General features: G+C 55.7%; 2 protein-coding genes across 11 annotated transcripts in view; both read left to right on the top strand.

Moving 5' to 3' along the window:
* The window catches only part of CCDC13 (coiled-coil domain containing 13), a 54,088-nt gene extending 47,045 nt beyond the window's left edge, over positions 1-7,043 (top strand). For all 4 annotated transcript variants that reach the window (XM_040479943.1, XM_040479945.1, XM_040479942.1 and 1 more), the window contains 3 exons: positions 2,798-2,952; positions 5,582-5,696; positions 6,254-7,043. In XM_040479943.1, coding sequence (XP_040335877.1) covers positions 2,798-2,952; positions 5,582-5,696; positions 6,254-6,413 — 430 coding nt within the window. In that variant the 3' untranslated portion in view covers positions 6,414-7,043. The remainder of the gene's footprint in view (positions 1-2,797; positions 2,953-5,581; positions 5,697-6,253) is intronic.
* On the top strand, positions 2,847-22,107 carry HHATL (hedgehog acyltransferase like). Of its 7 annotated transcripts, none has more exons than XM_040479951.1 (12): positions 2,847-2,952; positions 14,496-14,614; positions 15,027-15,094; positions 15,622-15,735; positions 15,850-16,044; positions 16,404-16,613; positions 16,956-17,127; positions 17,588-17,732; positions 17,851-17,886; positions 20,691-20,892; positions 21,525-21,666; positions 21,871-22,107. In XM_040479951.1, the coding sequence occupies exons 2-12, from the start codon at positions 14,509-14,511 to the stop codon at positions 21,993-21,995; spliced, it is 1,515 nt and encodes a 504-aa protein (XP_040335885.1). In that variant the 5' UTR covers positions 2,847-2,952; positions 14,496-14,508; the 3' UTR covers positions 21,996-22,107. The 7 variants fall into 7 exon arrangements, with proteins under 7 accessions (XP_040335885.1, XP_040335884.1, XP_040335887.1 ...); XM_040479950.1 differs by lacking the exon at positions 2,847-2,952 and adding an exon at positions 7,156-8,921; XM_040479953.1 differs by lacking the exon at positions 2,847-2,952 and adding an exon at positions 12,458-12,765.
* The last annotated feature ends 150 nt before the right edge of the window (positions 22,108-22,257 follow it).

Genomic DNA, 22,257 nt, shown 5'->3' with positions numbered 1-22,257 from the left:
CATGAATCTAGCTGAATTAGCCCAGTAAATGATTAAAGAAGAACAAATCGGTGAGAATGCAGACTGGTCAAAAGAGAACACTCAGAATACCAGTGAGAAGTGTCGAGTAGAAAGTGAAATCTGCAGAGGCCGGAGAAGGAGCAGCTCCAGACCAGGCCACAGGTGGAGGAATGAGAAGGATCTGAGCTTTTGTGTGTGTTTAGAAGAAAAGCTGTGGAGCCTGCTGATAAATTGGAAGCAGAGAGCAGTGAGGAAGAGAGAGAAGGCAAGAATGACGCTCAGGTATTTAGGCCAAGCACCTCTATGGGCGGTGGTGACATTTATCAAGATTCCTCGAGGACGGCACATTTTGGGAGGAGAAACCAAAAGTTCGATCATTCCTAAACGTTGTCAGACTTCATAAAGTGCTTTACCATTTATATGGTGTTTGCTGTTAGTTTCTTATTTCCCCTATCACGAACCTAAACAAAATGCAAACATTACTGAAATACACGGCAGGAAAATGAAAGCCCCTCACCCACGGACGACAGTCAGTGACTGCTGCAGACCCCTGCTTTCAGCTCACTGGCTGAATTTCGTTAGCACTAGTATCTATTTGGTTTTAAATTTTTAATCTGTTATAAATGTTTTAATTAGGTCATATATTATGCATAATCTTCTGCTACTTCTTTCACTCAGTAATAAATCTCAGACATCCTCTTCATATCAGCACACATCCTTTTTATGGTTAAGGAGTTTTTTTACTGCGCGAATCCACTATGATTTATTTATCCTTTATTTACATAAATGGCATTATATTGTATATATTCTTGTGGCACTTGTTTTTTTCTTCACCAGTCCTACAGTCTGGAGATCCGTGTTTATACACGTAGCTCTGCCTCCTTCTTTCCTGTTGCCGGAGCAGTGCTGTCCGTTAGAACTTTCTCTGATGCCGGAGGTGTTCTGCAGCTCGGCTGTCCAATGCAGCGGCCGTTAGCCACATGTGGCTCTGATCACTTGAAATGTGGCTAGTGTGACTGAAGAACTGAATTTTTTGTTTCATCTTCACTAATTTCAACTTAAAACAGCTACATGTGGACATGAGGCTGCACTGTGTTGAACAGGACAATCTGTCATATTCCGTCACATTCCGTGGTATGAATATTTGCCACTTGTCCTGTATTCCCCCTGTTGATGGGCCTATAGGTTTTTTTTTTTTTAATTTTTTTGCTCTTGCAAATTAAGTCTCAAGGAACATGCTTGAACAAGTCATGGTAGTAGCTGTATAACTGTGTTATTGTACAGTTTTGTGTTAGCAGTTGTATACTGTTCATAACTGTCACCATTGTGCTCCTTCTTGACTCTTACCACTTCCTCCAACACTGTAAATTTCCAGGCCTCCACTCCGATTTGCATATGTGTATACGACCCTTTGCTTCGGCTAAATTTCAGGAGTGCTGGCCTTCTAGCTGAGCCTTTCATATCACAAAAGTCTGGAATGCCATACCTAGACTCAGGAAAGACCTTAGGCCCAGCCCCAGCGGATTAAACAAATCCTTCAGGTGCAATGGCCGAATAGCAATATCTTCAAGTCCCAAGAACTCAGGATAGACATACAGAACATAATAATGACTAATAACAATAAATAATAATAAACAGAAAGCAATCACTAACCCCAAGGAAAGCAAAAAATTAAATAAGAAAACATGATCATTACCGTGCCACATGTCTAAATAATCGCTCTAACGTAACCTGTGGTAGACAGGATTTTGTCCCCTATGCCCTTTGCTTGCTGCTGTTGTGCCTGTGACTACTTTATGATATGTGCAAAAGGGACTTTGCAGATGCAATTACAGTTATGGGCCCTAAAATAGGAAGATTATCCTGGATTACCAGGTGGGCCCAATCTAATCACTTGAGCCCTTAAAAGCAGAGAAATTTCTCCAGCTGGGGTCAGTGAGAGAGATGTCGTGGAAGAAGTCAGAGAGAGTCAAAGCATGCTAAGGGGTGTCTGGTTGGCTTTGAAGATGGAGAGGGCCAGGTGGCCTCTGAAACATGAAAATCACTCATCCAACAGCCAATGGGAAACAGGGACCTCAGTCCTTCCATTGGAACTGAATCCCTTCAATAACTGAATGAGCCTGGAAGTGGATTTTCCCCCCAGAACCTCCAGGTAAGAACCCAGGTCAGGCAACACCAGAACCTGGAGCAGAGAAACCAACAGAGCCTGCCAGACCTCTGGCTTACAGAACTGTGAGGTGATAAGTGTGTGTTGCTTTAAGCTGCTAAGTTTGTGGTAATTTGTTACAGCAGCAATGGAAAACTAATACACCACCTACTATTAATTCAGCTGGGAAATGGTAATGTAACTACACTGGGAAGCGGAGGGGTAATTCTGTTTGGTAAGGGGAGAAGGCCAAAATAAAACTAAATTCTCATGTTGCACGACAGGAAATTGAAAGATTATATTGAAACCTTAAAAATAGCAGCGTGGGCATCTGTAGAAATATGGCAGTAAATATTCAGAGAAACAGCTAAAAGTGTTCTAAGTGATTGCTTCTGGAGAGCCGGAAACGGGAGTGGGCAGGAGTGCGAGAGGCTGGCGAGCTTTTCATTTTGAGCCTTGGAGAGAACTATATGGTTTTCAAACGCACGTTCCTCGGTTCCTGCGGTAAAAATAAAGAACCGGTCACAGCACCGCCAGGGCACGATGTGCCTGCCTCTCTGAGGGCCAGAGCAGGTGGGCCGGGGGCTGCCCCCTGCCTGCCCCTGCCTGCCCCCGGCAGATGGACGGCAGCCCCTCCTGTCTCATCACCAGGGTGGAGGAGAGCAACAGCAAGCTTCTGGAATCAGAGAAGAAGCTGCAGGAAGAACGGCAACGCACCGTGGTGCTGGAGCAACACCTGGAGAAGATGCGCCTGGAGCCTGGGAGGACGTCAGTCTGTCAGAGAGCAGCCCCCAGGAGCAAAGCAGGTAGGGGCTGGCCCAGGGCCCCCAGCCCGCAGGGGGTGGCCTTGCCGTTAACGGGAGAGCCCGCCAGCGGCAACCACTTCAGCCCCGTCCAGAAGCATGGGGGAGCGGAGGCCTCCATCGGGGCGGAGCTCAGCCTGCCCGTGCTGTTGGGTGTCTCCTTCCCCAGACCTCCTCTTCAGAGCCAGGAGCCCCAGAAGGCCATCAGCCCACGTGGCTCTGACCCAGCCCACCCGTGAGCCCTCATAAAAGTGGCAGTGCCTCTGCTAAACGCTCTCAGCTACCACCACCACTGCCTGTCACCCCCACCCCAGCCCTTAACCCTCTGTCCCCAGCTGACTTTGTTTAGAGTTGGTCATGAGGCGAAGTTGGCCTGCTGAGGAGGCCAGAACAGCAGCAGGGGCTGACCGGGAGAAGAATCCCTCTCTGCTTGCTACAGCAGCAGAGCATAAGCAGGGATGGAGTGGCTTCTCCGCAGGCTTGGGGACCAGGCTTCTCTGTCTTGTGTGCCGTCATGTTCAACATGCGGCTTCCACGGTCTAAGATGGCCACTTCGGCCTCCCCAGCAGCAGCACGAAGGGCAGGAGGGAAGGGACGTCCTGCTCCTTACCTTTTAAGGGCATGGTCCTAAGGTTGCTCGTGTCACTGCTGCCTTCACCCCCTGACCACACCTAGCTGCACAGGGAGATTTTGTTGTCCTAAAGTAAAAGATCTAGTGCTGTAACCCAGTCGTTCTCAAGGTGCCGTCCCTGGACCAGCAGCGTCGGCCTCTTGTGAGGCTGTGGCCAGATGGGGGTGCAGGATGCCAGAACGAGAAGCCAAAGAAGGAAGAATCGCTAGTGTGGAGGGCCCAGGCCTGCCTCCCTCTGACGTCCCCATCCCAACCTCCTACAGGCTCTGGAGGGAGGTGCTACCCCCATTGCCCTGTCTCTCAACACTCCACTACATCCCCCAGCCGTCCCCTAGCAAGGACACTCAGACCTTTGTCCCCAGCCCAGATGAGATGAGAACATTTCAGAAGGATGTGCCAGAAGTGAGGCACAAAGCAGGAGTTGTACCCTTCTCCTTTCTCCAACCAGCAGGGCCCAGGACTCAAGGGGCCTTCCAGGAGCTGCTGAGAATCCAGGCTGGGGAAGGTCCCTGTAACTTACCCTGCTGACTCTCCTGGGCCCTCAGGAACAGGTCCTCTAGGGAGGTGGTATTTCTAGGCTTTGGGCTTACCTCCTGAGTAACCTAACCAGGGGGTGCTAAGCCACGGCAGGAAAAACCGTTTTGGTTCTGCCCAAATAGCAAGGGGCAGCTGCCTGAGAAAAAGTGTTCATGTGGCCTTTGCCACCTGCTGGCCTGTGACATGGGCAGAGCACCACCCCATCTGTAGAATGAGGAGACCTGACTCTGGAATTTGGTCCCTCCACAGCAGTTCCACTCCAGTGGGGAAGATGGATAATAACCAAACAAGCCACTAAAAGACATGCTAAGTCAGAGGAGGTGATAGGAGGTGCTGAGAGCAGCTGGTTTCCATCAGGGACAGGGGGCTAGTGAAGACCTCGTGGAAGAATTGACATCTGAGCAGAGACAATGGCAGGGACGGGGGATGAGCACACAGATACCCGAGGGAAGACAAGTGCAAGGGCACTGTGTGAGAGCTTAGCTGGAGGCTTGAAGGAACAGCAAGTGAGGCCGGAGTACAGCCGGCCAGAGGGGAGGGGAATATGAGGCAAGGTCAAAGAAGTGACAAGGTACTAAAGAGGTGGTCAGATCACATAGGTCCTGAGGTATAAATGTGAGTTCACCCGGCCTCACAAAGCTCTAGAGGCAAGAACTATCATCCTCATTTTACAGATGAGAAAACCAGCTCAGAGAGGTTGATGGTTTACCTGAGGCCACACAGCAAGGGGGTGAAAGCCAAGTCTACTGACTCCAGGCGATTTTCCCTGGGCCACACTATCCCTGAGAACCACGCCGCCTCTGAGGGCCTTTTCAGCACTGGTTTTCTGATGCTGTGATTTGCCCAAATTCCCTACCCATTGGCTTTGATTTCCTTTTCTGAGCATTCTGTGGCCTCTGGCCCTGGCCACACTGGATCCCCTGTAGGTATGTAGGGAGCTGCTGGTCAGGGTTGGCTCTGGAGGTGGGGGTCCAGTGGTGTGAGGGCATCAGAGGCAGTGATGGTCTAGACTCAGGCTCAGTGTGCAGGGCAGATCTCAGTCCCAGCTGCCTTCCAGAAACTTGTGAAGTGCAAAGTTGGAGACAATAACGAGAGGAACCACCCCGCTACAAGACAAGCAGAATCAGGGCCGTAGCAGACAGCACGGCCTGAGTCCAAGGGAACGCAGAGCAGGCATCAGGAGGGCTTCTAGAGGGAGGCAGCCCTCGTGCTGCATCTTAAAAAAACCTTTTTTTTTTTAATTGAGGTATAGTTGACACACAATGTTAGTTTCAGGTGTCCAACATAGTGATTTGACAACGTATATGTTATGCTATGCCTTGTCCTTCATCTTGGAGGAAGTATAATGTTTCAGCAAATGGAAAAGCAGGAAATAGGCAGTGGAGGTGGGGAAGGAGGAGAGAAGGAGAGCATTTACACAGGGCCAGGGCGTCATCACAGAAAGTGGCTGCCACTGCCCCACAGGTCTGCCCACCTCCAACACCAGGCACAACCCGAACGGGAGTGAAAGGAAGGACCCCTCCTTCACCCAGCTCTCCAACGTGCCCGTGGAATCACAGATGGAGGAGCTGACCACCAGGTGCTCTCTTGCCCCACCTTCCTGAGGGTGGCATTGTCTGGGTGGAGGTGCTTCGATGGGCGGAAGGATCGTGTCCCTCCCCCTTTGACTTCTGTCTGCCCCGAGGTCGGCCTGCCTGGGTTCTGGGCCTGCGATTCAGCAACTGTCAATCAGAGGGCAGAGAGACCCAGCCATATCCCTGATGACCTCAAAGTCCCAAGAGAAGTTTTACCAAGTGTGGGTTGCTAAACCCTCTTTTCTCACTCAAACTTTTCAGGGTCAGAGACCATGGTATTCAAAGAAGGATGGGGAGGACCTTTACAAAGTAGTCCTCCTCCTTGAGGCAGCCAACATTCGGGGGGATACTGGGTGCCAGGCCCAGGGCTGTGGGTGGGCCCAGAGAACAATCCCACATGGTATTCCCCCAAGGGTCTGTGGGAGGAGGGGACGGGTCCAGGAGAACCCTGAGCCTAAAGAACAACCATGCCAGCAGCCCTGTTCCCAGCGCCCTTTCCACATGCACGCACCCCCATGTATGCCCGCACGGCCACGCTAAGCCCTTTCTTCATGTGGCCCAGGCTGGCCGTCCAGGCGGAGGAGAATGAGATGCTGAAGGCCGCCCTGGGCAGCGCCCTGCGTGGCAAGGAGGAGGACTTCCGTATGTACCACGAGACCCTGGGCCAGGTGAAAGGGGTCTTCCTGCAGGCCCTGCGGCAGCAGAAGGCGGACAAGCACTAGGACGGTGGCTCAGTGTCAGCCTGGCTGGATGAGGCAGCCTTAGGCTCTGAGAGGATGAGGCTCTGTCGACTCCATCTGCTCTGGCAGCCAACCTGGGGCAACCAGCTCAGCCCCTTCTCCCAGAAGAGGTTCCCCGAGGGTGACCAAAGCCAACATCTCAGACCAGGAGGGCAAAGGAAAAACCCTGGTTGAGCCCTGCCGGAGACCCTGGACAGGCGTGGATACGGCAGGGGAGGAGGCCCAGCTGCCTGCTCAGCACCGGCGTGAGCTCTTGGACAACAAGCCGGCTGTGAACAGACGGCGGTCCCCTGGGCAGGTGCTCACCACCCTTGTCCTAGGACCTAGCTGGGAGTCCCTGTCTGCCCACATGGCTCCATATGCACAGGCGAGCCCTTCATGCTCCAGCTGGGAGCGTCCCTCAGGCCACCCAGGCCCCCCCACCCCCCCCCCCCCGACCAGGGCATATACCCCCCATTCTCCCCTCCATGGCTCCATCCGTGGCCACCCCCAACCTTTGCAGCCTTGGGGACATGTGCTCCCAGCCACTTTGTCAGCCCGCTCTTCAGGGGTCTTCCTTAGATGCAGACCCTCAGACTTGTAATAATAATGATTATTTTCATAGTCACCACAGGTCCTAGTGAGTGAGCATCTATTGTGGAAACCTGACCCCATCTAGTCCTTTAGTAACCCAAGGATTTGTCACCCTATTTGGCAGATGAAGAAACTGAGGCTTATAGAAAGAAGCTGGGCTAACATTTAACCCTCCAGTTGAGCAATTAGCCAGGACGGGAGTGCCCACCCTCAGCCAGCTGCTCCGGGGGTCGCCTCCGTTTGCTTCCAAAAAGGCTGCCTCTAGTGGATGCTGGTGGTGGAGGGCAGGTGCGGAGCTGGGCAGGAGCTCCAGGCAGGAGGATTCCGAGGCAGCGAGCCCAGGCAAAGGCATGGTGTTCCTCCCTCACGACCACACAGGGGAGCACTGGGAGGGCTGCGGCAGGAGAGCCCCCAGGTCCCTCTGTAACTGTCACAGGGTCACTCCCTGCTTCACTGCACTTATAGCCATGGGGAGAGGTGGCCCTAAGGAAAGCCATCCACAGCCACACACACCGACCAGACCCCCTGGCCACACCTGTGTGCACACAGGCCCACACAAAGGCACAGATGCACACAAATACCTACACCCGGGAGTACGCAGCCATACGTGAGCGGCGTTCACACCCCCAGACACGGGCTTGTGCTCACACTCCCACACGTGAAGACCAGTCACTAGCACAGTGACTCACAGATGTGGGGGCACATGCCGTGCAAATACCTCCTCCTGAAGGGAAGCCACCTGGGGCCCCTGGGACCCTGTCTGCTCAGGCCCTTCCTCGGGGATGGGGCCATGGAGGTACTCTGTGTTGCCCCACAGTCAGGAAGCCCCGGACCCTGCCTGGAGTGACAGGTCTAGAGGCTCCTCGGCAAGTGAAGGCCAACAGGATGAGGCAGCAGTCCTGATGGGGTCCTAAGGGTCCCTGGAAAGGAAGATCTCTCCTCCAGTTCTTGGTGGAGGGAAATGGCCAGGCAGCGCCGGAGGGACTGAGAGGGTCTGTGCTGAGAGGGGACGTTGTGTGACCGTGAGGAGTGGGCCCAAGGCAGAGTCAGGACACCAGACCAAGTGATCAGTACCTTCCCCTGCAGGCATGGGGGGAGCCCCCGAGGGTGGTCCGAGTGCCTGTGTGCAGGTTCCAGCCCCTGGGGAAGTACCTGGGAGGGACAAGCAGGCAGAGGACCAACTACCCTTCCTCACGGATGGATAGCGTGGTCACGTCAGGGAAGCACAGGGTGGCATAACCCACACTCTAACCGCTCAAGGGTGGTTTTGCTGCCCTTCCTGGGTCAAGGGTGCATCTGAGAAAGGAAAGTGTGTCAAGTCACGGGGTCTGAATGGGGGTGGTGCCTGGGGCAGATCTCTCTTCCAATTCACCAGCTGTGTGGCCTTGGGCGAGTTACTTAACCTCCCAGAACCTCCACGTCCTCATCCGTAAAATGGGGGCAGAACTAGAAACCTCCGTCAAGGGCTGTTGAGCTGTCAAAGAACAGCTCAAAGACATTTAGCTGATTATTCGGTTGCCATTCACTTCTGTACAAGGCACATGTATCAATAGATTGATTTCATTCCACAAAGATAAAACAGGATTCATATGAGAGAGAGAGGCCAGAAAAGACTGCCATCGGGCATAGTAAATCTTGTTTGCTCATTTTGGGGTCAACTGGCTAATTGGCATCTTGCAGAGGTCAGTCCGGGCACTCACTCCTTGCTTAGGCCACCTGTGGACATAAAGACAACAGTCTCCATTTACAGATTCTACAGGCAGCCTTGAGAGCTTTGCCGCGGAGCTGTGTGCTGCGGCACCTGCCATCAGCACTCCAGCTTAGTTAGACCAAGTCTGCTCCATCCTCCGTCAGAATCCCTCTTCAGGAGTCGCTGAGTTGAAAAGGGTCGAGTGCTAGAGCAGTGGCTGGCACACAGTAAGTACTTAATAAATGTTAGCCCTTGGTATTGGTTATCTCTTGAGCCGCCCCACTGCCCCAGGCACGGGGGGTGTCGGGTGAGACAGACATGGCCCCTGAGCTCTAGGAAGTGCCCCGCCAGCCAGTGGGGGAGACAGACTCACAGGCCGCCATCCACTCAGCCGGCCGGCCATCAGGTGGGGAGTGCCACCGGCATGCCAGCCTCTTCAGGCCTGTGAGTGGTCCAGAGGTAGATCTGACTTGCTGTTTTCGGGGAGCCCCTGGTCAAGTCAGAGGCATGGCAAATAGGGCTGGGATGGAGTGGGAGGGGGTGGGGTGGGGGTGGGATGCACACAGAATGCAGCCCCTCAGAGCCTCTCACCTTCTCTGCTGAGGCTTCCAGGCTCGTTGTCCAGATCTGGGGTTTGGGGGGGAGGGGGCTGTCCATACTTCCCCGAGGAGTGGGAGGTGGAGGGTGGAAGGGGAAGGCCCAGGAGAGCCTGGGAGCAGGCTTTTTAAGGAAGGGAGGGGTTGTCAAAGGGGCCAAGGACTGGGGCCCTGGGGATCTAATGCAAGTGGGTCAGGTCGGGGGTAGGGCGGCCTAGTCTGTGCAGTTTAGTGACCGTGGCCCCTCCAGAGCAGCACCACCTGCCCCTGGGACCCTGAGGAGGAACTCCTCAGCCCCCAGACAGGTAGGCAGCCGGTGGGCTGGACTTGCCTTTCACAGATGACAATGCTGAGGTCCCTTCCTGGGGCTGAAAAGTAGTAGGGGGAGGAGAGAGACAGGTGCTTGGAGGGCGGAGGGACAAGGACAAGTGAAGAGGCTGGGTTGGGGAGAGGCCTCACGTGAGGACTCTCCCTGGCCGCACCCCAGGCAGGTGCTGCGAGCCTGGGTGCTCAGGTTTCGGCACTGACAGGTGAGACCTGGTTGAGCTGTGGGTGTGGCTTGGCCACTGTCCCTGTGAAGGCCTCTGGGGCACTACAGCTGAGCTGGACAAGGTCGCAGCCTGGCTCGGGCTGATTCCAACCCCAAATACATTCCATTGCCATGGGGCCCCTCCCCTGCTTTCAGGAGCTCAGGGCAAGGTGGCCTGCAGTGGGGGTCCTCCTCTGTGCCCCCATAGGCAGTGGCCAGAACCAGCCTCTTCTCTCCATCTCCATCCCCAGCGAGGCCCAAGCTACCCCACCTCCTCTCCCCAGGCACTGCCTACAGTCCCTGAGCCTTGCATACACACACACACAAAGTACACACGTCACACACTAGATACATAACACACATGCACATGCACATGCAAAGTGCACACGGCATACGTATATACACAACAAACACACCACAAACAACATGCAAGGCAACACATACACAGACCCCACATACAACAGACACAAAACACAATTATAGACACACAGGATACTTCCCACACATTTTTACTCTGAGTAACAATACACTGGGAAATGAAAGGGGACGCTGGGACTTGAGAGAATTGGCCCCCCTGCCCACTGTATCTTTCCCAGTGGCCCTTGCAGCATTTGGGAAGCTGACCCAGGCCTTTGTCCTGATCTAAGCCCAGTCGACTTCCTGCCCTCGCTTTGTGGGCTGGCCACGGCAGGCACCCTCCCTTGCCACCACCCTCATACGGGGTGAGGCTGGCTTTGGACTGTCCGGTGCCACGTCCAAGAGGCCTCTCTAGCCCTCTATCCAGCCTGCCCTCCCCACATGCCAGGCTCCCTGCAGACCCCGCTGCGCACAGCTCCTGCTGGGTGAGCTCTGCCTCTCTGGGCCTCTGGAGTGAGGGAGCTGTGGCTCTCTTCACGAGCAATTCAGTGAGCCAGGCCCTTCATGGAGTGAGTCATGGAATCCCCCCCAAAGCCCGATAAGGACAGAGCAGGCTCATTTACAAATGGGGATCTGAGGCTCTGAGAAGTGGATCCCACCAGCGAGGCAGATCTTGGGCTCAGGCTCAAGTCAGCTAGCTGAGCCTGTGCTCTGCATGTGCAGCCAAACCACCCATCCGCGTCTCTGAGCCATTCTCTTCAAGCCTCGTGAGAACTGGCTGGCATGCCCAGGCTGGTCTCGGCCTGCACCCAGGGTGGGTGAATGGGGTTCTTGCCTCTGCAGAGCGATCAGCTCCAGAAGCTTATGGGGCTGACCTCCTTGGGTGTCAGTTTCTTTTTCTATCAACTGGGGGAAATGGTTAACACCTTCCCTAAGGTTTGTAGTGACATTAAAGAGTCCATGTAAAGCCTTAGAACCGTGCCTGGCTACTGGGGTTAACTTACTACCCTTCTAATAACCACTGACTCTACCTCAGGACTCCACTTGGGTGTGCCGCACCCCACCCCTGCCCAGGAAGCCCTCCCTAAGCCCTGAAGTCTGGCTCAGGTATCCATCCCTCCTCCAGTGTGACCCATGATCCCAGCTGCAGCCCTCACCCAGCCCCTATACTGTGCAGTAATCTCCACGTGCACTTCTCAGGTCCAGGCACCATGACGAAGGCCACTGTGTCATTCTGTGTGGTGTGTGTGCAGGGGTCTCCTTGCTTCTTCCTCTGGGCCAGTGTGTCTGCCTGGAAGGGAGCTCATTGCCTAAGGGCATTATGGGAGGATAGGGGACTCTCTCTCCCCTTCCCAGACCTTGGTCGGGCTCTGGAAGTTGCCCTGCTGGGGGAGGGGGGAGGAAGAGCCCCTTCCTTCCCCATCCTCAGCTGAGCCTGTGGCTGGGGTCCAGAGGTCAGCAGGAGCTCCGGGACCTGTCCTGTGATTTATTTCAGTCACACAGCTCCTTCAACGCCACTCTTCCACCGACCCCAGACCCTCCTCACTGCACATGCCTGGACAGGCCCCCACAGACACGGCACAAGTATATACAGCTCCCTTAGACTCAAGGCTCTCATCCTAAAGGGAGACTAGCAGATGTTCCTGTCCTCTCTGTGGGTTCTTCAGGGTACCCTTCTGCATTGGGAAGGCTGGGCTGAGGCCTTGGCTGCCCCTTCTGTGAGTGAGGGCCCTGTCCTACTGCCCCCAGAGAGCTCCCAGTCGGTTAGGGACACTCAAGAGGATGCCAGCCACTCCACATACATATTTAAGCCTTGCCAAGTGACCCTGCCAGCACCCCTCCACTTGGGCAACTGCCTGTGGGACAGGGCTGAAGTATGGGGCCCCCTCTGCCACATGTCTCATGCCAGTTCCAGCCCTGCTAGTTAAGCCAGTCCTGCCTCAGGCACTGATGGCTGGCCAGTTAGGACTCTTGGCATGATGAAATGAACCAGGGCAGGGGGCTAGATGGATCTGCCCTGGGACGGCCCTTGGGAGTTCACATGTAAAGGTGCAGGGTAGAGTACAGAGCTGCGCATGAAGTGTGCATGTGTGTGTGTGTGTGTGTGTGTGTGTGTGCAGTGGGGGCAGGGCACAAGGCCAGTAGGGGCTGTCCGGAAGGCTTCCTGGAAGAGGGGAGTCCTGGATAGCAGTGAGAGGGAGACACAGGCTCTATAGACCAGAAGAGGCAGATTGGAGTGAGGCCCAGGTGTCCCTGTTGGAGCCTATGCCACTGGCCACCCCTTCCCCCACCCTTGCCCCCCCCCACAATCCTCCCTGCGGCTCCCTGTGGCCAGCAGCTCTGCAGCGCTCGGCTCTGCTCCACTCTGCTCAGCTCCGCTCCAGGAAGGCCACCTCCTCCCTGCCCTCCTCCACCCTCCTCCTGCTGTCACCACTCACCGCTCATAGCCTTGAGGGGGTGGGGACCCCAGGGCTGGACACACCCCACCGTGGCCCCAGAGCCTAGCTGGTCGGACGGACGCAAGGTCGGACGCAGGACCCCGGAGCCCGAGGTGGGCAGTGTGCCAGGGTCCCTCACAACCTCCTCAAGGTCAGTGCCATCTGGGGATGCAGCCACTCTGGGGTCCTTGAGACCTGCGGAGCCCACCTCAGGCCCCTCATCCCAGACTTCAGAACCCAAAGCAGTCTTTTACCCCAGGTGTACCTAAGGTAGGCAGGACCAGGGGGCAGGGGCACCCCTGTGTCCACAGGGTAGCCTAGGTTCCAGGGGTCTATCGGAAGAGGTCCGAGGCCGGGGGCCAGCCCTGGCCCTGCTCACAGGGGCCTCACTGGAGACACCCTGCACCGGCCATGGGGAGCTAAAATTGGAAAGTAGCAAGTGGGAGGCAGCTGACAAAGCTATTTCGCGGGCTCTTCACTCTGCTCCGGTTTCAAGCTCCTGCTCCAATAACCCGATCCTCCAGGCCTCCCTACCCCCACCTGGCCGATGAGGAGCTGCCTCAGCCCTCAGCCCAACAGTGCAGAAGTCAGGCTGGAAAGCCCCCTTGTATGGGCAGGGGCAGCAGTGCTCTTCTCTTATCTGAGATTCCAGACAGCTCACTGAGAACACACAATCCTGTCCCAGGCTCACTGTGTGACCTTGACAGGTCCCTGTCCCGCTCTGGTCCATGACCCCTCTATCTATGTAGTCGGGAGAATGCCAACCCTGGGGGCCCAGGAGAGCTGGTTGTGGTGCTGGTAAGGAAGATTTGGGGGAGGATCAAGGGTGGAAGACATGGTCATGCCAGCCACCTCTTGGCCCAGCCCAGGCCAAGAAGGTGCCTATACATGTTTCTCCCTTTAATTTGGCCCTGGGTCTGTTAACCAATGCACCCTTGGGAAGGCCCCAGGCCAGGCTGCAGTCTAGGAGGGGATAGGAAGGGATGGCCCAGCAGGACTCCTGAGGATGAACTAGGCCCTGGAAGGAGGGAGTGGCTAGGCTCACCGTGAGCCCGATAACAGTCAGCACCTTGGACAGTGGCCAGCACCCTCCCTGGTGCCCGCCTGGCCCTGCCTGGCCCCACACCCACTACCCTGGAGCACCTCTTCAAATAGCACCGCCTCCAGCCTGTATCCAGGGCCTGAATACAGAAGTACTGAGAGAGTGGGGCTGGTGTGGCCACGGACACAGGCAGGGACCAGGGAAGTGGCAGACTGGGGCTCAGAGGCTGGTTGGGGCAATGGGAGTCAGTGAAAGGCTGGAGGCTGCATGAGAGGTAAGGAAGCTTGATGCTGGGGACAGGACCTTGGGGGTCTTGAGCTCTCAGGGAAGTAAAGGCAGCTCTGGAGGGGTGTGGGAATCAAAGAAGGGGATGTTGAGGTGAGTGGGGCATTATTAGGAGCTAAAGGAGGCTTACTGAGGGGTGTGGGGACCCTTGGGGCCAGAAACATGATTGAGGTGATATAGGGTTCTTCCACATGAAGGTTATCTGAGGCCCTGGCAGAAGCAGTTTGAGCAAAAGGTGGGGACCGGTCTCCCTGAGAGGTATGAAAGATTAAGCGAAGATGAGGCAGACAGGCTGAGAGTGAAGCTTATGTTTTCAAGAGCCTTCAATGGGCAGGGTGGGAGTGGGAGTAGCAGCTAGGAAGGGACACGGGATGTTGGCAGGTGTGGGAGGAATGGGGAGAGGGGAGGGGAGGATAATAGCATGAGATCTCTGAAGGGCAGGAGGGGCAATCTCTCTTCAGAATGGGATCCCCATCACCTTTGTGGGGCACCATGAGATGGGGCTAGGCAGGGCAGGGGGGCAGCAGTGCCCTCACTCGATCTGTCTCCCCCAGCACCATCCAGGCTATGGGCATCAAGACAGCGTTGCCCGCGGCGGAGCTGGGCTTGTACTCCCTGGTGCTGAGTGGGGCTCTGGCCTATGCTGGCCGGGGCCTCCTAGAAGCTTCACAAGGTAACAGCCGGGCTCTGGAGCAGAGGGTGGGAACCTTCTTCCCCTTGGGGCCTCAGGGTTCCACCCAGCAAGGCCAACATATTCCCTAGGCCCAGGGGGTTGGGCTGAGCTAGGCATAGTCACAGGGAGAGACAGATGCAGAGACACTACAGAGACCAGCACACAGAGCCACAGAGAGAGAGAGAGAGACTCAGACACTCGGGGATACAGTCAGAGACCTGGCCCCAGACACACAGTGAGACCCAGAGAGAAGCAGAGGCAGAGAGAGAGAGAGACCGATCTAGACCCATTCCCCTGCCTCTAGGGTGGGAATCAGCCTTGCTGTAGGGGCAGGTGTGAGTGTGTGTGTGTGTGTGTGTGTGTGTGAGTGGAGTCCTCCCCAGCCCCCACTAAGGCCACATTCCGTTCTCAGATGGGGCCCACCGGAAGGCCTTCCGGGAGTCTGTGCGACCTGGCTGGGAGTATATTGGCCGGAAGATGGTAGGTCCTACGCCCCAGGATCCCTGACTGAGGTCCCTTACCCTTGGCATGTCTCTCCCATCCCAGACCCTTCCTGACTCTCCTATTCCAGATATTCCCATGTAACAGAGGACTCACAGTGGGGAGGGTCTGTGGCTTGAGCTTCAATGCCTTCAGTTTCTCCACTGGCCCATCCTGTGTCCTCCTGGGGCCACATCAAGCCTGACCCAGACACTGTTCGTTTAGCAAATAAATTGAGACATGCTTCAGCAGGGGCCTCCAGAACCACCCTTCCCAGGAACAATGCAATAATGGTGTAATGGGAGGCAATATGCTGGACCGAAGGGGAGCTTTGAGGGGCAGGGCAGCTCACATGGTGCCCCTCACTCCTCTCTACCTACCTGGCTGGGGAAGGCAAGGACCTCAGCTATTGCTGTCCTCTACTGCATAAGAATACAGGGGCTGGAGAGGTGCTGGGACTCTGATCAGCCAAAGTGCCAGCCCATCCTGCCCCCTGCCCCTCCTTAACCTGCCCGGGCCTGCCCCAGGACGTGGCTGACTTCGAGTGGGTGATGTGGTTCACCTCCTTCCGCAATGTCATCATCTTCGCCCTCTCTGGACATGTGCTGTTTGCTAAACTCTGCACGATGGTTGCCCCCCAGGTGAGCTGGACTGGGCCACCCTAGCCTCCCCTGCAACTCCCCCTCAGCTACAAGGGTTGGGGTCCCACCTCCATTTGTATGGATAGATAAGCCATTCCTTCTCCCTGTCTACAGCTCCGCTCCTGGATGTATGCCGTGTATGGGGCCCTGGCCGTGCTGGGCACGATGGGTCCTTGGTACCTGCTGCTGCTACTTGGCCACTGTGTCAGCCTCTATGTGGCCTCACTCTTGGGCCAGCCCTGGCTCTGTCTCGGCCTTGGCCTGGCCAGCCTTGCCTCCTTTAAGCTTGATCCTCTAATCTCCTGGCAGGTGTGCAATGGGGAGCAGCAAGGGTGGAGGGTGCAGGAATAGAACCCCAAACTTCTCACTCCATCCAGAGCCCTTACCTCCTGAGTCTCCCAAGCATTTCCTTCACTTTCCCACCTGTCTCCAAGCCTTTGACTGTGGCATAGACCTGCCCACAAAGTGGCCCCATCCACTGCAGCAGGGACAGGTGATTTCCTGCTCTGTCCAAGCACTTAACATGAATTAGCCCTCAGTGGCCAGTGTTGACTGACTCTGGGCAAGACAGGAAGGGGCAGGACAAGGCTGGGCCCCTGTGGGAAGCTGGGTGGACTTCCCAGAGACGGGGCACCTGGTGAGCTGGCGGCCTATTCTCTCCCATCCAGAGCGGGTTTGTAACAGGCACTTTTGATCTTCAAGAGGTGCTGTTCCACGGGGGCAGCGGTTTCACAGTGCTGCGTTGTACCAGCTTTGCACTGGAGAGCTGTGCCCACCCCGATCGCCGCTACTCCCTAGCTGACCTGCTCAAGTACAACTTCTACCTGCCTTTCTTCTTCTTCGGGCCCATCATGACCTTTGATCGCTTCCACACCCAGGTGAGAGGACACCCTGTGGGCCCCCAGAGCAGGGCTGGGGCCCGGTCTTCAGAGAGGGGCTCCCATCTCAGGACTCCCAGGGCAGGCTGTGTCCCCATCCTCAGGCATGACCCCAGGATGAAGCCGTGGTGGCCTGCCTCCTCAGACCCCAGCATGGGGCCACATTCCCCCTTCAGACAAGGATCACCGGGTGGAGAAGTGTCTCCACTCTCGGGCAAGGCTGCCAGGATGAAGCCGCGTCTCCCCTCAGCCTCGGATCCCCGGGCAGTTGGTGCCTCCTCATTCAGAAAGGATTCCTCCGGCAAGGCTTGCCTCCCCACTCAGACACTTGGCATCCCCCAGATGAGCCAGGTGGAGCCGGTGAGGCGCGAGGGTGAGCTGTGGCGCATCCGGGCCCAGGCCGGCCTCAGCGTGGTGGCCGTCATGGCCGTGGACATCTTCTTCCACTTCTTCTACATCCTCACCATCCCCAGCGACCTCAAGTTTGCCAACCGCCTCCCGGACAGCGCCCTCGGTGGGTGCGCGTGGGGCCAGAACAGGGGCTGGGAAAGACAAAAAGACCCTCTGCGCCCCCATGGCGTCACAGCTGGGGAAGCTGACACCCTGAGAGGGCACAGCACCTATCCAAGGGTGGGGGGATGGGGACTTATTCTTTGAAATGCGGGGGACTTGGAGATAGCTTTGTTCTGCAAGGCCAGAGCGGTTGGGGCTAAAGCCCGCCCCACTGGGCCTTCGGGTTGACTTCCACAACCGGGAAGGGGTCTCCCCTGGGCGGGCCCAGTCCAGCTCCTCCCCCAGGAAGTAGGGACGGGGTCTCTGTGCGGGCTGGCCGGGTGCAAGGACCTCCCCTACGCACTGTGGAGAAAGTGTGTAGGGGAGACCCTGGCTCTGCGCCACCCCTCCTGGGATTTGGGGATCCGGGGAGCGAAGACCCGCGCGACGCCCCCCAGGCAGTGACGACACCCTGTCCCCAGCTGGCCTAGCCTATTCAAACCTGGTGTACGACTGGGTGAAGGCGGCCGTGCTCTTCGGCGTGGTCAACACCGTGGCTCGCCTTGACCACTTGGACCCACCCCAGCCTCCCAAGTGCATCACCGCACTCTACGTCTTCGCGGAAACGTGAGTGCGAGATCCCGGGGACATGCCACGGGGACCCCCACTTTCCCGTAGCCTCTTTCCCCCACTCCCCTGGAGCTCTGCTACGGGCTGATGACACCCATCCACTCTCCTCCCTCAGGCACTTCGACCGTGGCATCAACGACTGGCTTTGCAAGTGAGTTGGGGTGGGGTGGGGCAATGGTCACATCAAACTGCCAGGTGTCTGAGCAGGGCAGTGCAGAGACTGGTCCACGTTCTAAAAGATCAGCCCTGGGCCAGAGGAAGCAAGGAGGAGGTCGTCGCAGAGGTCTAGGTGAAAGACAGAGGTTTGGACGTGGATGGGGGCATTGGAGGTGAGAAATGGTTGGAGACACACCAGGGGGAGCCTGGACAGGACTTGGCCATAGATTGAGGGATTGGGAAGGAGAGGGTGATGACTCCCAGATTCCTATCTGGGAGGTGCGGCATCCAGAGAGGGGTTCTGTGTGAGAAATGTCTGGTAAGATCTGGGAGACATCATTGTGGAGGTTCAGAGAGGTGGTTGGGTCTGAGGGTCTGGGGTCCAGAGAAGTCTGGCCAACTGATGCAGCTCTGAGTGTCATGAATGTGGGAGGGTAGTCTTTGGTCCTTGGGAGTGCATTAAGTCTCCAGGAGAGAGAGCAAAGAAGAGGAGACTAAGCGTAGCTGAGATTGGAGCTGGAAGGACTCCCATTGGGGGAAAAGGGAGAACCGTAGAAGGGACTGAAAGGCATGGTCAGAGGGGCAGAACGGTCAAGACCACATGACAGCCTGGAAACAAAGGGAGACCAACCAGGCATTGTGGGGGCAGCTGGGTCAGATGCTGCTGGGGAAGCTACTGAGGGGGGAACACAGAGGAGTGACTGAAGGGAGAGGTGAGGTGTCTTAAGACAGCAAACAATGGGACGTGCTTGGTTGCTAGAAGTATAAGCTGGGGAGGCAGAATACAGGGGTGATTGTTAGTGTAAGGTCTCTGGGAGGTGATGGAACCAGAGCTAGGCAGCAGCTTGGCTTTGGGACAGGGAGGAGGAAGAGAAGCCATCATGGAAGCAGAATGGCACATGAGTGTAGAGCAGTAAGGGATCCACCTGAAGGCTTTGGTTTTCTCCATGAAGTGGGAGGCAAGGTCACCAGCTGAGAGATGCAGAGTTGGGCATGGAGGGAGTCAGCATCTTTGTGTCTGCTTTCCTCCTGCCTAGCTCGCCCACCACACCCATTCAAGTTGTGGGCGAGATAAGGGTGGCATAGCCACTGCAGAGCATGGCAGACGAAGCTGACCAGAGAAACCGTGGCATTGAGAGCCCAGGTAGGGTTGAAAGTAGTGGATTTTTGGACAGTAATATGTGAAGGTGTCAGATTTTCCTTATTAGGGCTTAGCTTCTTGGGTGTGGGTGAGGAGAAAGTGGGGGATTGGGCTCTCTCAGATGGGTGAGAAGGAAGAAGTGAAGGATACAGGGTTTTAGATTATTTATAATGATGACTCATTGAATTTAAGCCCATTAAAGATGGTGGTAAAGATAGGGTCTTAAGATGAGGAAGGGGCAGAGGGGTCAGTGAAATTGAAGAAGTGGAGGTGGGAGGCCACATCAGGAGGGGCTGGTCGAGAATGGTAATTAGGAAGGAGTGAAATCTCAAGAGGTGACAAAGTTGGAGTTTGTCCATGGGAGTGGGTGGCTGAGTTGATGTGGAGAAGAAGCCATTGGCAATGAAGAGGTCAAGTCATGGTGAGGCCAGTTACTCAAGGGGTCTTCTACTGAATTTGTTTAACAAATATTTATTGAGAACCTACTATGTGCCAGGCACTGTTCTAGGCACTGGGGATACAGCAGTGAACATGGCAAAGACCCTGAACTCATGGAGCTTACAGTCTAGTGGGGAGAAACAGACCATAAACAGGTAAACAAACACATAAATAAGATAATTTTAGAGAGTGGTAAGCATTATGAAAAAAGTAAAACAAGTGTAATGGGATAGAAGCTGGCCACAGGATAGAAGCTTCTACAGCTGTGGTCCGGGCAGGCCTCTGTGAGAAGCTATTTGAATAGAGTATTGAGTGATAAGGAAATCTGAGGAAGAGAAGTCCAGAGAGAAGGAACAAGCGCATAGGCTGGAGGCACGACCCAGCTGTGTTTATCTGAGGGACAGGAAAGCCAGTAAGGCAAAAGCATGCATGAATGAGGGGGGAAATGGTAGGTGATGAGGTCAGGGAGGGATCTTCTAGACTTAGTTGAGAGGTGGTTTATTCTAAATGTAATGGGGAGCCGCTGGGGGAGGGTTTGATCGTGGAAGTCATGTGATCTTACACTCTTAAAAGATACCTCTAGCTGCTGTAGGGGGAGAATGGACGGTAGGGGGCCAAAGGGAGAAGCAGAGAAATGGCTTAAGAGGCTCTTGCAATAATCTATGTGAGGAGATGATCGGCTGGATGAGGGTGGTAATTGGGGTGGCAGCAGTGGTCAGGACTGGGTGGAGCCTATAGAATTTGCTGGCTTGGACGTGGAGAGGGGACTTGATAGTCTAAAATGGCACCGAGGCTTCTGGGTGCAACTGAATGAATGGAAGTGTCATTATCTGAGACAAGGATGCAGCGGGTTTGGATAGGGATGGGGGAATCAGTCATTCAAGTGAGAGATTCAAGTGAGATATGGATTTCCATATCCAGGGAAATATATGGATCAAGGGAGCAGGCTAAAGACACAGATTTGGGGCTCATCAGCATAGAGGCAGTGTTCAAAGTCTTGGGTCTGGATGAGATCACTTAGGGAATGAATAGGAGATAGGGAATTCAAAGCTGAGCCTTGCACCTTCTGAAGTTGGGTAGAGGAGAGGCAGCCTCCTCTGGGTAAAATGTGCCCAGGGTGATAGTGCTGAGGAGGGCTGCCCCTGTTGTGTATCCTTTGCCCATCTCCTACTTGCCCTCACCCACACTCTTGCTTGTCCTTTCTCCTTCCTTTCTTGCAGGTATGTGTATGACCACATTGGTGGGGAGCACTCCGAGGTGATCCCGGAGCTGGGGGCCACTGTGGCCACATTTGCCATCACCACTCTGTGGCTTGGACCTTGTGATATTGTTTACCTGTGGTCATTCCTTAACTGCTTTGGCCTCAATTTTGAGCTCTGGGTGCAGAAGCTGGCTGAGTCGGGGCCCCTAGCACAAATTGAGGTGAGTGGGGAAGGTCTGGGGTAGCAGTTGGCTGGGTCATCAGAGGGGGTGGCACTGCTGCTCTCTAGAGTCTTCCAGCCACATGTGGCCCCCCGTCCAGAACTTTCTCAGCACACCCTCCTTGTTGTCAGGGCAGTGGCTCCCCCTTTGGGTATCTAGCACTTCCTTCTATGAGAAGTGGGCGCCTGCACCAGGCTGTGTTGGGTCAGACCGTCCCCTCTCTCTGGTCATCCGTGTCCTCATCTTTAACACTGAGGGGGAGCTGGGGTGCCTGGGTGGCTCAGTCAGTTAAGCATCCAACTTCAGCTCAGGTCATGATCTCACAGTTCGTGGGTTTGAGCCCCTCGTCAGGCTCTGTGCTGACAGCTCAGAGCCTGGAGCCTGCTTTGGATTCTGTGTCTCCCTCTCTCTCTGCCCCTCCCCTGCTCATGCTCTGTCTCTCTCTCAAAAATAAATAAACAAACATCAAGAAAAAAAAAAAAAGAGAGAGAGAGAGCTGACCTGGGGGCTCTCAGAGGCCCAAGCCCATCCCCAGGACCTGGGATGGCCATGTGGGCAAGACCTGTGGCCAACCATGTCCTCTTTCCTCCGGCCCTCTTGCCCCACTGCCAATGCTCTCCTGGACTGGGCAGGCCTCTCTGTCGGAGCAGATGTCTCGCAGGGTCCGGGCCCTCTTTGGGGCCATGAACTTCTGGGCCATCATCATGTACAACCTTGTAAGCCTGAACAGCCTGGAGTTCACAGAGCTGGTTGCCAGGCGCCTGCTACTCACAGGTGAGGGAAAGGGGGGTGTGGCTATAAAAAATGCCAGGCATCAACCTTGAGGACTGTGACCTTCTGGCCCTTCTGAAATGCCCCCACCCCAACCCAACACCCTGGGGACTCAGAGGGAGGGCTAGTCAAGTGGGGACAGGCATGAGAAGAGTCACTGAGGATGGGGTCCTGCTCCTGCGCATTGATGACCTCTTTCCCGCACAGGGTTCCCCCAGACCACTCTGGCCATCCTGTTTGTCACCTACTGTGGTGTCCAGCTGGTGAAGGAGCGAGAGCGAACCCTAGCACTAGAGGAGGAGCAGAAGCAGGACAAAGAGAAGCCCGAGTAGGTGGGAGGAGGAAGAGGGGAGAGGGATGGGTTCTGCTCAGCTGTTCCCAGGCCCGGGCCCAGACCAGGCCAGATGGGGCCTGACTGATAGAATAAAAGACTTTTCTACCACAGTTCGGCTGTTCCCTGTCCCTTCCCCCAGCGGTCTCCTGGCTCCTTGTCCATGCTGGATGAGGGGGTGGAGGTCTGGGCCCCAGGGAGTGGGGGGCAGGCTCTTGGTGCACACAGACTGCGGAGGAGATACCTGTGTGCGGTGCAGAGGC

The sequence above is a fragment of the Herpailurus yagouaroundi genome, unplaced genomic scaffold (genome assembly GCF_014898765.1).
Source record: "Herpailurus yagouaroundi ecotype Mexico unplaced genomic scaffold, PumYag 159, whole genome shotgun sequence".
Lineage (NCBI taxonomy): Eukaryota > Metazoa > Chordata > Mammalia > Carnivora > Felidae > Herpailurus > Herpailurus yagouaroundi.
The sequence above is the reverse complement of the archived record's forward strand: the minus strand, read 5'-3'. Positions and strand labels throughout refer to the sequence as shown.